The sequence below is a fragment of the Eublepharis macularius genome, chromosome 8 (genome assembly GCF_028583425.1).
Source record: "Eublepharis macularius isolate TG4126 chromosome 8, MPM_Emac_v1.0, whole genome shotgun sequence".
Lineage (NCBI taxonomy): Eukaryota > Metazoa > Chordata > Lepidosauria > Squamata > Eublepharidae > Eublepharis > Eublepharis macularius.
This window is the reverse complement of record NC_072797.1, coordinates 109,539,983-109,553,197: the sequence shown is the minus strand read 5'-3', so window position 1 is coordinate 109,553,197 and position 13,215 is coordinate 109,539,983. Positions and strand designations below refer to the sequence as shown.

The 13,215-nt window shown below is 36.3% G+C and overlaps 1 protein-coding gene across 4 annotated transcripts in view; it reads left to right on the top strand.

The window, feature by feature from the left end:
- NFIB (nuclear factor I B) overlaps positions 1-13,215 on the top strand; it is a 242,600-nt gene that overhangs the window by 207,793 nt on the left and 21,592 nt on the right. For 2 of the 4 annotated variants that reach the window (XM_054987218.1, XM_054987217.1), the window contains exon 11: positions 9,607-9,695. The exons of the other annotated variants lie outside the window; for them this stretch is intronic. In XM_054987218.1, the coding sequence (XP_054843193.1) occupies positions 9,607-9,695 (89 nt within the window). The remainder of the gene's footprint in view (positions 1-9,606; positions 9,696-13,215) is intronic. 4 annotated transcript variants of the gene reach the window in all.

Below are 13,215 nucleotides of genomic sequence, written 5' to 3'. Positions count from 1 at the left end.
AAAAGTAATCTTAATAATGTGATTGGCTAGGCTTGTCGTGTAGTCCTAAAATGTTACAGCAGCAATGCTTGCTTCCTATTATCTTTGTTCCTGTGACAGCTTCTCAAAATGCAGTAACCAGTTCTATAAATAACTAAATATTTTACTATCTGGTTCATGGGGAAAATGGTTATGTAGTTTGAAGAGAGGTGGCAGAGCTGAGGAATTTGATAAACAGAAGGGATGAAGGTTTAATAAATTTTTGTTCTGATATCCTTCAATGTTTTATCAACTTGTTAAGGGTTGAAAAGTGTATTCTTAATTAATCATTTAAGACAGTTTAACCTTGCAGCTACTCTTTCACTTAGTGGAGGAGTAAGCACATGCTGCCTTTTACTGCATACCTAAATTAACTTGAGATGTGAACATTCCATGAGGAAAAGCATACACCAAAGGTCAGATTTACGAACAGTTATTTCAGTGTGCCTAGTGTGGCATAACTGCATGGGATTACCTTCCCTTGTGGAAGGTAAAGATTTGCACAGACTATGTGTTTATGCATGAACCACTCATAAATTATTGGGGGGGGGGGGCAACCTACTCAAACACACAATCAGATTGTACCAGTGAAATGGGCCAGTATGTGAATAATAGAGGAATATTTTCCTATTAAGATAGCAGTACTTTCCAACTGTGAAAATATTTTATAACCTCATATTTTCCTATTCCATAATTAATTGTTTATTTGTATAATCCTTTATGTTCTTGGTACAAGAGCTGGTAATGGCCATTAACTTTATGGCATCTAAAAGGGGATAGGAAAATTCATGGTAGATATCTCTCAGTGATTGTTAACCGTGATAGCCAAATGGAAGGTCCATATTCAGATGCAATAAATTTGCTAAGACCAACAACAGAGAATAGCCACCAGTATTTCAGGGCATCTGATTGACCATTGACTTGATGCAAGCAAGCAGTTCTTAAGTTCTTCGTCATGATAAGTCTCTGAAGTCCTGCATAAAGACTCAGCAGCATTAACCAAGGCGTTGGTGCCCAATTGCTTGGTTTTGGCCTCTCTGCCAAGGGGAGGAGCAAGTTCAGTCATTTCATTATTACCACAGTAGCAATAGCTTCAGTTTTCACAGTTTACTCTGTAATTTTGCTGTGAAAAATTATATAATAATAAGCTTGGGAAGCATGTGACAAATAACAATATGTGTCTTGCGAGGCTCAGTGAAATAGTATTGAACATACAGAATTTTCAAGGTCTTCTTTGATAACACCGATTGGTCTAACTCTAAAAACGCCTCAGAAATGACAGTACTGAACAATTTTATTGTCTTGAAAAAAAAAGCACACATGCTGAAATTGTCTAAATTACTTGGCTAGAGTAAAGGTTATGCTTTTGTAAGGCAGAAATAAGATTGATTTATTATGTCCTTTCATTACTTTACAACAATTTAAAAGAGACCACTCTTCTGGTGGCAGGCCCTAAATGCATTTGGTTTAAAGTAGGCCATGATGAATGAAAAGGAAAATCAAGGGGTACATGAAATAAAGGCAATCAATCATTTTATATTAGCTGAGAGAAATTCTAAATTAGAAAGCCAATGGTTTTAGTTCCAGAGAGGTGTTTTAAACATTCTCCATTCCTTTTAATATACTTTGACCCCCTTAGGAATAAATATTGTCACAGGTACATTCTCTGCTTCACTGGATGGGGCTCTGTAGAGATTTATTCTCTTAGGTTATGAGAAGTATTGACATTTATTCCTGAGTGCTTTTTTTAAATAGAAAACTATATCCTATATAAATTGCAGTAATGACCATAAATTTATAGTGCTTATATAGTTGGTGATTCTCCTTATAAATTGTTTCTTCACAAAATAACTGTTCAGTAGAATTTCCAGTGAAACAATTTTTTACACAAAATTGTTGGAATGTTTACATTTATGGAAACATTATAAATATAGCTTTGAAACATCACATGCACACAGAACCAATGAGTGTAATAGATTTTAATTTACTGAGCTGAATATAATGAAAAGCCTGTTATAAAAAAATAACTTAATATGGGTATGATATTTACACAGTCAAGATTATTATTAGGAATCATAAATCTAAGCATTCCCTTTTGTATGTGGGACACAGGTAATTGGTGATTCCTAACTACCATGAATTGTTGAATATTTCTATACTGAAACAACAGTAAAATAATAAACCTTTAATGTGATGTTTTTAAACAGCCACTTCTACAAACAGGTCTATGTCAGAATGGTGCTGCTTAAAGATCCCAATGTTAGCTGTTAAAATTTATCCCTAGATGCTGAATTATGCTTAGGTTATATAAATGATAATCTTGAGACATTAATTGCAGATAGGAGTTCATCCTGTTGGTAACTCTGATTCTTTGGGGTTTATTGTTTCCTCTGTGGTAAAATATTATATTAGTATTAATATTTTGTTCTTAAGTTTGCTTCCAGAATTAAATGTGATTAATGAGGGACTAATGCACCACATGCCACAAGAGTTTCAATAGAAACTCTAAAAAGATTAGCACTGAGAAGATTGATAATAGTGTCTGTCTTTACACATACAGTCCAATGCAAAGGGGGAAATATTGGGTATGTTTGGGGCTACATTCTCAAAATGTGCAGGGAAGTGGCTGAGCTCAATAAGTTGTTATGGCACATTATGGATATTGAGAATATACTCTGCCCTGACATGGAATCCTCTGCGGTACCCCACAGGAGAGACCATTGTGCAGATAATTCTTCAGGCAGGAGTAAAACTTCTGAACTAGGAAAGTCATTTCTTGTATTTAAAGAGGTACTTTTCTAACTTTACTCCTATATTCAAGTTCAACACATGCAGTTAGCTCAGCTGTTGCAAAGAGGTTTTTAAATCATAATTGATTGACATGAACAAAACTAGGTTCGTGTTGTATTCTGATTTTTTTCTCTATTTTATTAATATAGTCTGGAAAATTAAATTTTAATTAATCTTTAAAACATTTTGTAATTAATCATCTTTCAACTGAAACAAAATGTATACTTTTTAACCTTGATGTTGCTATCTCGAACCTTTTTTAGAACTGTTTAATTTCCTAATTGCAGTTAATTAGGAAAATGCAAAAATGCAAGACAAAGTTATTGTCTTGAAAATGTTAGACTCTTCCATGTGCTGCTCTTGATCCAGAAGTTAAAACCATTGGCATATTTTAAAGACCCGAATGTTAAATAATTTAGCAGTATGTTTTTACTAGCACATGCTAGGCTTTGAAGGTATGACTGTAGCTAGCATTAATTTTTGACAGAGCCATCCCAGTTACTCAGCACAACAATATGAAATCTATTTTAAAACCTAGGAAACTACAACATGCATTCTTATTTACATTTTAATTCTTACACCCAATATTGTAATTTTATATCAGGGAGTTGTACTTCTGAATGCATCTTTCATTTTTTGAGTGAACTGAACACAGAAGTTTTCTTCATGTGTTATAATTGTATCAGATCTATATTAAATGGAATTTTGTCACTTTAATCAAAATGTATGGTTTTAAAATTGTCAGGGTAGATGAACACTTTCGTGTTAGGCAAAAACTGAAGGAGCACTGCAAGTACGCTCTCAAACAGAACTTAATAGATTCAGGAAACAGGTTATCAACACTTAGGGTGTGCATATTGTGTCTGTTATCATAACTGACAGTTTGACGTAAAACGTAGTCACATGACTGTCAGAGAGGTATGTACATGGATAAGAGGTCACCTTTCACATACTCTTATTGGAAAGGAAACACATTTGAAGGAAGTTTTAGTCAAAACAATGACTATATGCAAATGTTTATAAGTTTTCCTTAGTCAAAAAAGTGGAGCAAGATCTACTGTTATTTGTAGCATTTCTATATGCATATTTGCTTAATCTGTTCAGTTTGGGAGAATAGTATCAGATAATGCACTTTTTTTAAAAAAAAAAGTTATCCATCAGGTTCTAAGTTAAGTGAAAATTGTAAAGGTTTTGAGTCCAAATGTATAAGGCCCAGGTATAAACATTGACAACCATGACTTGTCATTCCATGAACAAGATCAGTTACATGAGTGAAATTTTTTAGAAGCATACTTCAGATGCAGTATCAAACCATCCTTTGGCGCAACTTGATCGAGAGTAATTGTTTACAGCTGCACTGTTCCGAAATCCAAAAACAAACCACAATCCCAACAGTGTGCAAGCTCCGAGTTCTCCAGAACTCTTCAGCCTGGAGAATCCTGACTCATGTGCTTCTTTCTCTTCTCCTTCCCCTACTCTGTAGTTGAACAGTTAAAAGGCTTGCATATTCGTGCCCAAGCCATAACTATGGTTTGCTGCCTTCTCATAAATCAGGATCCAAAAATCTGCTTTAATAGAGAACAACAGTATATTGTTTCCCTCAAAAGGGTGAACACTAAATCCACAAGTACATTCAAGGACTGGCAAACCATGGCATGGTTAATGCCATCCTCAGGGGCTTTATCCTCTGTTTGGTGTAATGGTTAAAGACTCTAATCTGGAGAACTGGGTTTGATTCCCACTCCGCTGCTTGAAGTCACCTGGGTTATTCACAGCTCTTCTAGAGCTCTCTCAGCCCCACCCACCTAACAACATACTTCGTAAACCACTCTGAAGGGGTGTTAAGTTGTCTTGAAGGGTGTTATTGTTATTAAAAGTAAATGAGGATGGGGAGATACAATGAAGGGTTAGAAAAAGAGTGATTAAGATTCATCATGGATCCAGACAAAAGTAAAAGCTCCCCCCACCCCCACATCATAACAAGAACGTCTTTTTTTGCTTTCCCTGTGATGACTTTGGATAAAGTCTTCAATCTCACAAGTAGTCAGCACCAGTGAAATTGTAAATACACATTTAGGGACTGAATGCAGATTACTCAGAGGACTGGGGGATAAGAGTTTATACATAGGATGCAAACTAATTTTTATTTTAGATTACAAACCAAGTTCCGTTTGGGAAGGAGTAATATAAACAGGGCTTTTTTTCAGCAGGAACGCGGTGGAACGGAGTTCTGGAACCTCTTGAAAATGGTCACATGGCTGGTGGCCCCGCCCCCTGATCTCCAAACAGAGGGGAGTTTAGACATCAATCTAAATTCTCCTCTGTCTAGAGATCAGGGGGCAGGGCCACCAGCCATGTGACCATTTTCTCTGAGGGCAACCCACTGAGTTCCACCACCTTTTTTCCCAGAAAAAAAGCCCTGAATATAAATATAAACTTCATTACATTTTTCTGTCTGAGAAAGTGTTTGTTTGGTAATGGTAGGAAGAGTTGGAATTAAAAACATATGATCACCTGTCAATAGTTAGTATGAGACATTTTATACAGCCACAAGAAAATTATGAAATCTCCACAGTTTAGCTCTAGGAACACCATGCTGTAGTCCAATCTGTATTTTTGACGCACATGACAAGCTAAGGCCAGGATATTGTCAAAGAATGAGAGCTGTACCTTGCAGCACCTCTCTAAAAAATCCAGATTTATTTACGAATATTCTGAATACTTAAGACTCAGAGGAAGGGAGGGAAAATGAAAACTTAGAAGCTGATGGTAGGAAAGCTGCTTCAGTAAGAAAGGTGAGGGGCCCTTTCTAAAATCAGGCTGTGTATTGCTCCTGTCAGTCACTTTTGCCCAGGGTGTATGTTAGAAGAAATAAATCTACAAGGTGCTCCAGTGCTAGATATGGTGTTGCTTTAATCACGTTTTGGTTTCTTTATGTTTTCTAGCTTCAGTGTATTTTAAAAGATTTACTCTAACAGCAAAGCCGTTATTTTGTGAGTTGTATTTGATAGTCTTTTGAGAGCTGGTTCCAACATAACATTTGCTTCCAGGAAGACAATTTTGAAATACATCAAAATATTACATGAGGATGCAATAACTCATGAGGATTTTCCTTAAGACGTTTGCAAACCAAACAGTAGTTTTCTGCCATTTCCTGCTCAGAATCCCCCCCCCCTGAATGTTCAAGTCCACATGGATTTTGAGTGTCATCCTATTTTCCCATCAGACTCAAGTAGGATTCTCATTGAGTATACTTGAGTAGACCTGCTTTAAATTGCTTTCTAAATTCCAGCATATGTTCTGTGTGTACTTTCCCACAGGAATAATTTCAAAGGCATTCTTGTGGAGGAAAAGATTAAATCGGATTCTTTGACTTGTTAATACGGGATATGCTTAATTCAGGAAAAATATTTTATCATTCTTACTATCTAAGAAAACTAAAAAAGAGGGTGGGGTTATGATATTGATGATAGTTTTATATACTGTTTTGGGGTGTTGAAAGCATTTCATATAATCTGTCTTGGTAATAGCCCTATATATGTAGCCCAGTATTATTACCTACAGAAAGATTTGCCTAATATCACTCAGAAGGTTTGTGGCCAAAGTGACATGGGGACTTCCTTACTCACATACTTTACTACTATGCTACAATGAGTCTCTGAAGTACAGAGGTTCTATATTAGAAGGGAGAAAAGCAAACAGATAAGTTCATCTAGAAAACAAAACTATGTTTTGGAAGATTAGATTCAGTTCCTGGAACTATTGGCTGGGATCCAAAGAGTGATATGCACAATTCTGTACATGCATCAGACCTCCCTTTTCCCTGCAGCTCCTCTTACTGACTGCAAAGCACCTCCTACAGGTCAGTGCATTTTCCAGAGCATAATGTGAGGGGGTTCGGCTATAAGAAAACCTCTACAATGCTTTCTTCTGAGGATGCTCAGAAGCACCTTCTGCTCATGCACATGGCTTTAGGATCCTCACCACTATTTTTGCATGTCGTTAATAGCAACAAAAATATGAATGATTTTATTAACTTCAAAACAGTGAGTCAGTTTCACAAATCTATACTCATTTACAACCATATCTGCATTGAATCATATATAATTTACAATATACACTGATCCAAAAGGAGGGTGCCCTGGTTTATCATTTCCAGCAATAGGGATGATATGTGCATTTCTCAGTTTGGGATCAGAAGATGATATGTTCTGATTCAAGCAGGTAGCTGGTATTGTCAACTGTCTGGTTTGGATAGGAGTCTAAGTTGCAGTTCTTTCTTTCCTTTCCCCATCTGGGAAAGGAAAATAGACCTCTAAAACGATGATAGTTGATGGCATCAACTGTCTGTTAAGTGACAAGATGTTTGTAGATACGCATACAATGACCCATAGACAGCCCACTGTTGTAATACATTACAGATTAGGCCATCTATATTTGGTATTTTTGCATAATTTTAAAATTCTTGAATTAGACTGCATCATTATTGAACTTTGTACAAATACACATTACAAAACGGTTGTGTATAATAAACAAGATATTTCATGTACTGCATATTATTTATAAGCATTGCGGTTTTTTTCAAATTACCCAACACATTCAGATCTAAGTACAAATTATTTGCCAGATTTTTAAAAAAAATTAAGTCATTCTTAAATTATTCAGTAAAGCCTTTCTTCTGACACCGTATTCCCAATTGACCCATTTAACATTTTGGTTGAAAGTTTTCATTTCAGTTTAGAACCCAAACTATGGTATTAGAGCTGTTTATCCCTTTTTCTTTTCTATCTGCTATACTCCAATCTCTATGTGAAGTGGTCTTCAAAGGCAGAGAGCATCAGTCTATCTGTGGTTTGTCAGGCTCAGACATGAAGCCATGGTTTCTGCTTCTGGTTTGTAAGCCAATCTCTGACTGTGGTTTCACTCATCAGATAAAACCATGGTTTGATGCAATAGAACTGAGTCTAAGGGTAAGATCTAAATCCTTATAAAGTCATTTTGTAATGAAAATGGCAAAAAAATTCTTGTTACTACATAGATGTAGGCATTTAGTAAAACATATGCTGACCAGGTTTAAGGCACAATACCAGGTTTAAGGCACAATAAAGATTGCCAACCACCCTGAAGGAAAATGTTCTGTCCTTTTAGATACTGACGTAATGTGTGGAAATGGACACCTGAAGCTTTTCATGGCATAAAATAACATCACCTGGTAAACAACTTTCAGTTTAAGTTAAAGGGGAAAGGACATTTTTTCTAAAGGTAGTTGACATTCCTAGGCACAATCCAAAAAGAGGCATTGATGTGTTTTTGTTTGTTTGTTTCAGTATGCTCACAACTCCCCTACACTGTTCTTTAAATTACCCAAAGGATAGGATCACAAGAGTTTTTGAAATGGGAATTTGGAAAGTACTTAATATGCACCAACTGTATTTATTTTGGATCAAAGCTGTATTTTACTATTTTCACACTAAAAATAAAGCCTGTCAAGGTTTTATGATACATGTCCATCCTGCTCCGCACTACAGTATTTTGGGAACTGTTTGGAGGAATGTTCCTTTTCTGGTTAATTTCATATTCCTGATTGTTTTTAAAAGGTCTCACTGAGTTTTTCAGATAACAAATAAGGGGAAAAGTCATGGCAGGTCCATATTTCGATTTCTGAAGTCTCAACAGCAGGAAGCTGAAGAGTGTAGCAGTCAAACAGGGTCAAGCCAGGGATATTGTCTTGTCCTAGGCATATGTGTTTTTCAGGAAAGGACTGTAATAAATTGAGCTGCTGTGAATGTCATTTCTTTTGCTGTGATGTGTATCTTTCAGAGGCCCTTAAAGTTTTTCTTAGAGAAAAAGAAACAACATTTATCATTACCTTTTAATATTCAGAGTGCCATTTCATACATGATGTTTGCCAAAGTGTAACGTAGGTGTGCAGAGAAATCACATTTTTCTGTGTGTTCTTTCCAAGGCTTAGATGAGGTTTATTTTCTCAAACATGAAAATAATCAGTCTATCTTTTCAGGAAATCTGCTTGAACTGTAGGGCAGCTGCTAGACAGACAGATGTATAGGGTTTCAGGAATAATTTGTGAAGAGTAGAACTGATGATTTGGTGATCTGGGAAGAATTTGTTTCAGTTTACATTTAATGCATTCCTCACTGTATTTAAAGTCTTTTAAATGCTATTATTTTGAGTATAGATCAAGATGAGATTATTTTACCACTGCATGTTCAGTGATGCCATATTCAGTAACACTAAATTAATAAACCTCTGTTACAAATGACTCCACCTTCCTAGAACAATAAGATAAGGTCATTGTGTAATTCCAGATCTTCTTTCCTATAAATTGCATGTCTTCTGTGTATCACCAAATGCATGCTTTCCAGATATTGTTTTTTTTAATCCTTATTAAGTACATTGAATAATTTTGAAGTGGTTTTTTTACTTTCTTTCTTTTTAAAAAAATCACTATTGAACATTAACATTTGCTTTTTTTTCAGCTCAGTTTGTAATCTAATTAATGGCTAATAATTAAGTGCTGAATAAAAGTTACTTTGTTATGCTTTATTAATAGAGAAGCACATCCAATTAGCATTTTATTAATGTGATAAAAAGTAGGGATCTCATTTTGCACTATAAGGTTTAGATTTTGTTTTTAGTTTTTTCCCTATTTTTATACTACTACTACTTGGGGATGTAAGGTTTGTGCCATGTAAAGTGCTAGTTTGCATGCATTCATTTAAATACTAAAAACTGTAGTACTGCTCGATCCATATCTGACTGCTAGGTTTCAATTGACAGCTGAGGATTTGTGACTGGACCATGAATCAAAACGGCAGGCATTTATACCCCAGTGCCAATGAGGATACATTGGGAATTACTTGGCAAAGGTAAAATTTTAATTATTTCCAACCCTAAACTATCTTGGGCTCTTCATTATCTGTTTTACCTGGCATTCAGGAAAATGTTTGTCAAAATCTGACACAAAATATCTTCTAACATCTTCTGAATTACATTTTATAAATTATCTGAAATGCAAATTGAACTATATAAGATACTGAAGTTAAGTTTTTAAAATACCAAATAATTTGCTGTCAAATACAAAGGTGGTAGAATTTTCAAGTGAAACAAAGTGCTGAAAAGGTGCAGCTGGATATTTTAAAGTTTGTGGGTTTATATTAAGGAGACAAGATGATTTTTAAAAAATAAATAGGTGACAAGTACAAGAAGCTTCTCATTTGCTGCTTTGAGAATGAACCTTGAAGGGGGTGGTGTTATATGAATGCTAATCAGAGAAACAATTAGAGAAATCCAGGGGGGAGAGTTGGTATTTAGAGCGCTAATGCATTCACCAAGGTAAGCTAGAAACCACATGCCTTGTAAACTAAAATGCAAGTAACTAAAACTTCCTGTCAAACTGTTTTCTTTGCAGGTAAGAGGAAACTACAGATGTATACACTGTATAATTTGCTACTATGGTAATTGAAAGATATAGCTAAATAGTTAAAAAGAGCAGTAGGAAAAATAAATGTCTACCCTTTGCTTGCAGTTTTTTGCTCTGACCTTGCAGTTGAAGAGGGCTCTTATAAAGTAATATTTTCTTTGTTTCCAACCTTTTCTCATAAGGCATATAGACAGCTCTTGAATCAACGTATATATCTGTAGCCCTGAATGTACATTCTTGTAAGGGTCCCATTGACATCAGTGTAACTGACTTGCTAGTAAATTTGGTTAAGATTAGACTATGATTATGGCATGGTTTGTTACTACATGACTGAACCTCGAAGGCATTCAGAAGTGAGAAAACCTTCCTCCCTCCTTTCCTTGCACACTGCAACATCATTACTTGATTGTGTTTTTACAACGAACCATTTTGCCATTATATCCAAACCAGCAAACCACTGTTCATGCTTTTTGTGCAAACTAAGGGCCAAATTAGACATTATAGCATCCATGGGTCCAATCTGTGGATGCCATCATTACTTTGGATACAAATTCAGCCATTTTCAAATGTTGTGGCAGGGCCAGTCTAACTTGTTTTCACCCTGCATGCACTTTTAAATGGTGAAACAATCTGTTTGACACTTGTAAAGGTGTGGGGGCGGACAAGATGCCCCGGTCCTGGCACGCTGGGAGGGGGGCTCATGTCATTTTTAAGTAGCTGAATTTATCTCTAAGATGGCATCAGCATCCACAGGTCAGACTCATGGGCACCTTAATGTCTAGTTTGGCCCTATGATTCTCAATAGAATATTGGTTTGCAGAGAAAGCTCAAACTGTAGTGGAAGCAGGGCTTTTTTTCAGCTGGAACACGGTGGAACGGAGTTCCGGCACCTCTTGAAAATGGTCACATGGCTGGTGGCCCCGCCCCCTGATCTCCAGACAGAGAGGAGTTTAGATTTCCCTCCGTGCTGCAGCGCAGAGGGCAATCTAAACTCCCCTCTGTCTGGAGATCAGGGGGCGGGGCCACCAGCCATGTGACCATTTTCTCCAAGGGCAACTCACTGAGTTCCACCACCTCTTTTCCCAGAAAAAAAGCCCTGAGTGGAAGTAACCAATTATGTGAATGTGCCTGGAACTTCTTCAAGGCTTGTTCACATAGTGGCAACAGTTAAGGTCTCTGAACCATTTCAGAAGTAACATAGTCTTTTTCTTACACAGCTGTGTATGTATGTGAACTTTAAAATGTTGAGTTGGTTCCAGGGAACTGTGAATTGAAGAGAGTTTACCAAACTATTTTCTTGCCCTACCCTCTATAGAGTCCTGTATTATCTGAAAAGCTAGCCAAGAGGTGAATACAGTGAGGGCTGGTGCAAGAAGAAGGAGTGGCAGAGATTGCCCCCCTCCCACTCTTGTGCAAGCTTTTGCTCTGTTCACAGAAGAGCATCCCTAAGAGAGGAATGAGTGGTTTCTCTTTGAGTTGCAGCCTCTCCTTCCCATACCAATTCTATTCTGTTCCCAAGGAAAAGGGATAACGGAGATTGCAGGGAACTGCAGGAGGAGAAAGAGGAAGAAATCTGGTCTGTGAACTCATAGCTTAAGCTCATAGTCATAGCTTAAATCTAATCAATTAACAATAACTTGAAACTGCATGAAATATATCAGAACAACACTATTTATTTTTCTATTATTTGCTGCTAGTAGATATTGGAAGTAATATACAGAACTTACAAAACAAAAGCGTGATGAGTAAAATTAAGGAAAATAATTAAACCTTTGAAGTCAAGTATTGTTGAATGATGGTATAAGCCTCAAACACTGAATCGTGCTTGGTGGCCAGTAATTAAAACTAATAAATTCAGGTATGTTTGTGATGATTAACATGCTATTCTACATTTTTTTCTAGTACTGAATTTTTAAAAAATGATGCTGTAGCCTGCTGAGCCTGCTTGTGGGGAGGGTGGAATATAAATACAATAAAATAAATAAAAATAAATAAATAGCCTATTGATAACTGAATGCGGTGCTTTCCATGGTCATAGATGCAGAGGAGTTAGCCATGTTAGTCTGTGGTAGCAAAATCAAAAAGAGTCCAGTAGCACCTTTAAGACTAACCAATTTTATTGTAGCATAAGCTTTCGAGAATCAAGTTCTCTTCGTCAGATGCCTGATACAGAGACTGGTCAAGTATTTGACCAGTCTCTGTATCAGGCATCTGACGAAGAGAACTTGATTCTCGAAAGCTTATGCTACAATAAAATTGGTTAGTCTTAAAGGTGCTACTGGACTCTTTTTGATTTTGATAACTGAAGAGTCTCATTTAAAACTTGCACAAAAACAAGAGGATCCATATGGGAAGAAACATGGAGAAAGTTTATTATGGAAATTCACATTACGTGTTTGAAAGCTTTGCTTTTTGTCAGGGTTATTTCTACACTGCAGACACAAGACAATATTTTTTAATGCGTTATACCATTATCAGACAGAAAAGATCAAAAGGTTCAAAATAAAACTAGGGTTATTTTAGAGTATCTTTGAATTTTGTATAGTATGTACACAGTAATACTGAGAAACCATTTATTTTCTGGAGCTTTTATTTTGCGTATGAGCTTATTTCATAACTGGCACTGTACATGTCATCATTCCCAATAAAACATATTTTACTATAAAGGGATATTTGCATATTACATGTTTCAGTTCCTTAAATATCTCCTAGGTTATATGTTCCTAAAACTGAACCATGTGTTATATTTCACATATCCCCTCCCCCCATAATTTTTAAAAGGAACGCAGGTGTGGAATGTTACATATTTGAGTGGGGAGAGGGAGAGGAGAAGGAAGCTGCTTAACCCTTTCCCTGCTAGCCTCTTTTTTTTTGCTCATAGATCTCCACCATCCACAAAAATTTCTCTCTACCTGTGGGAAACAATTTGGACAAGTGCACAATTTTTTCCCTGAGTAGGAAGAAAG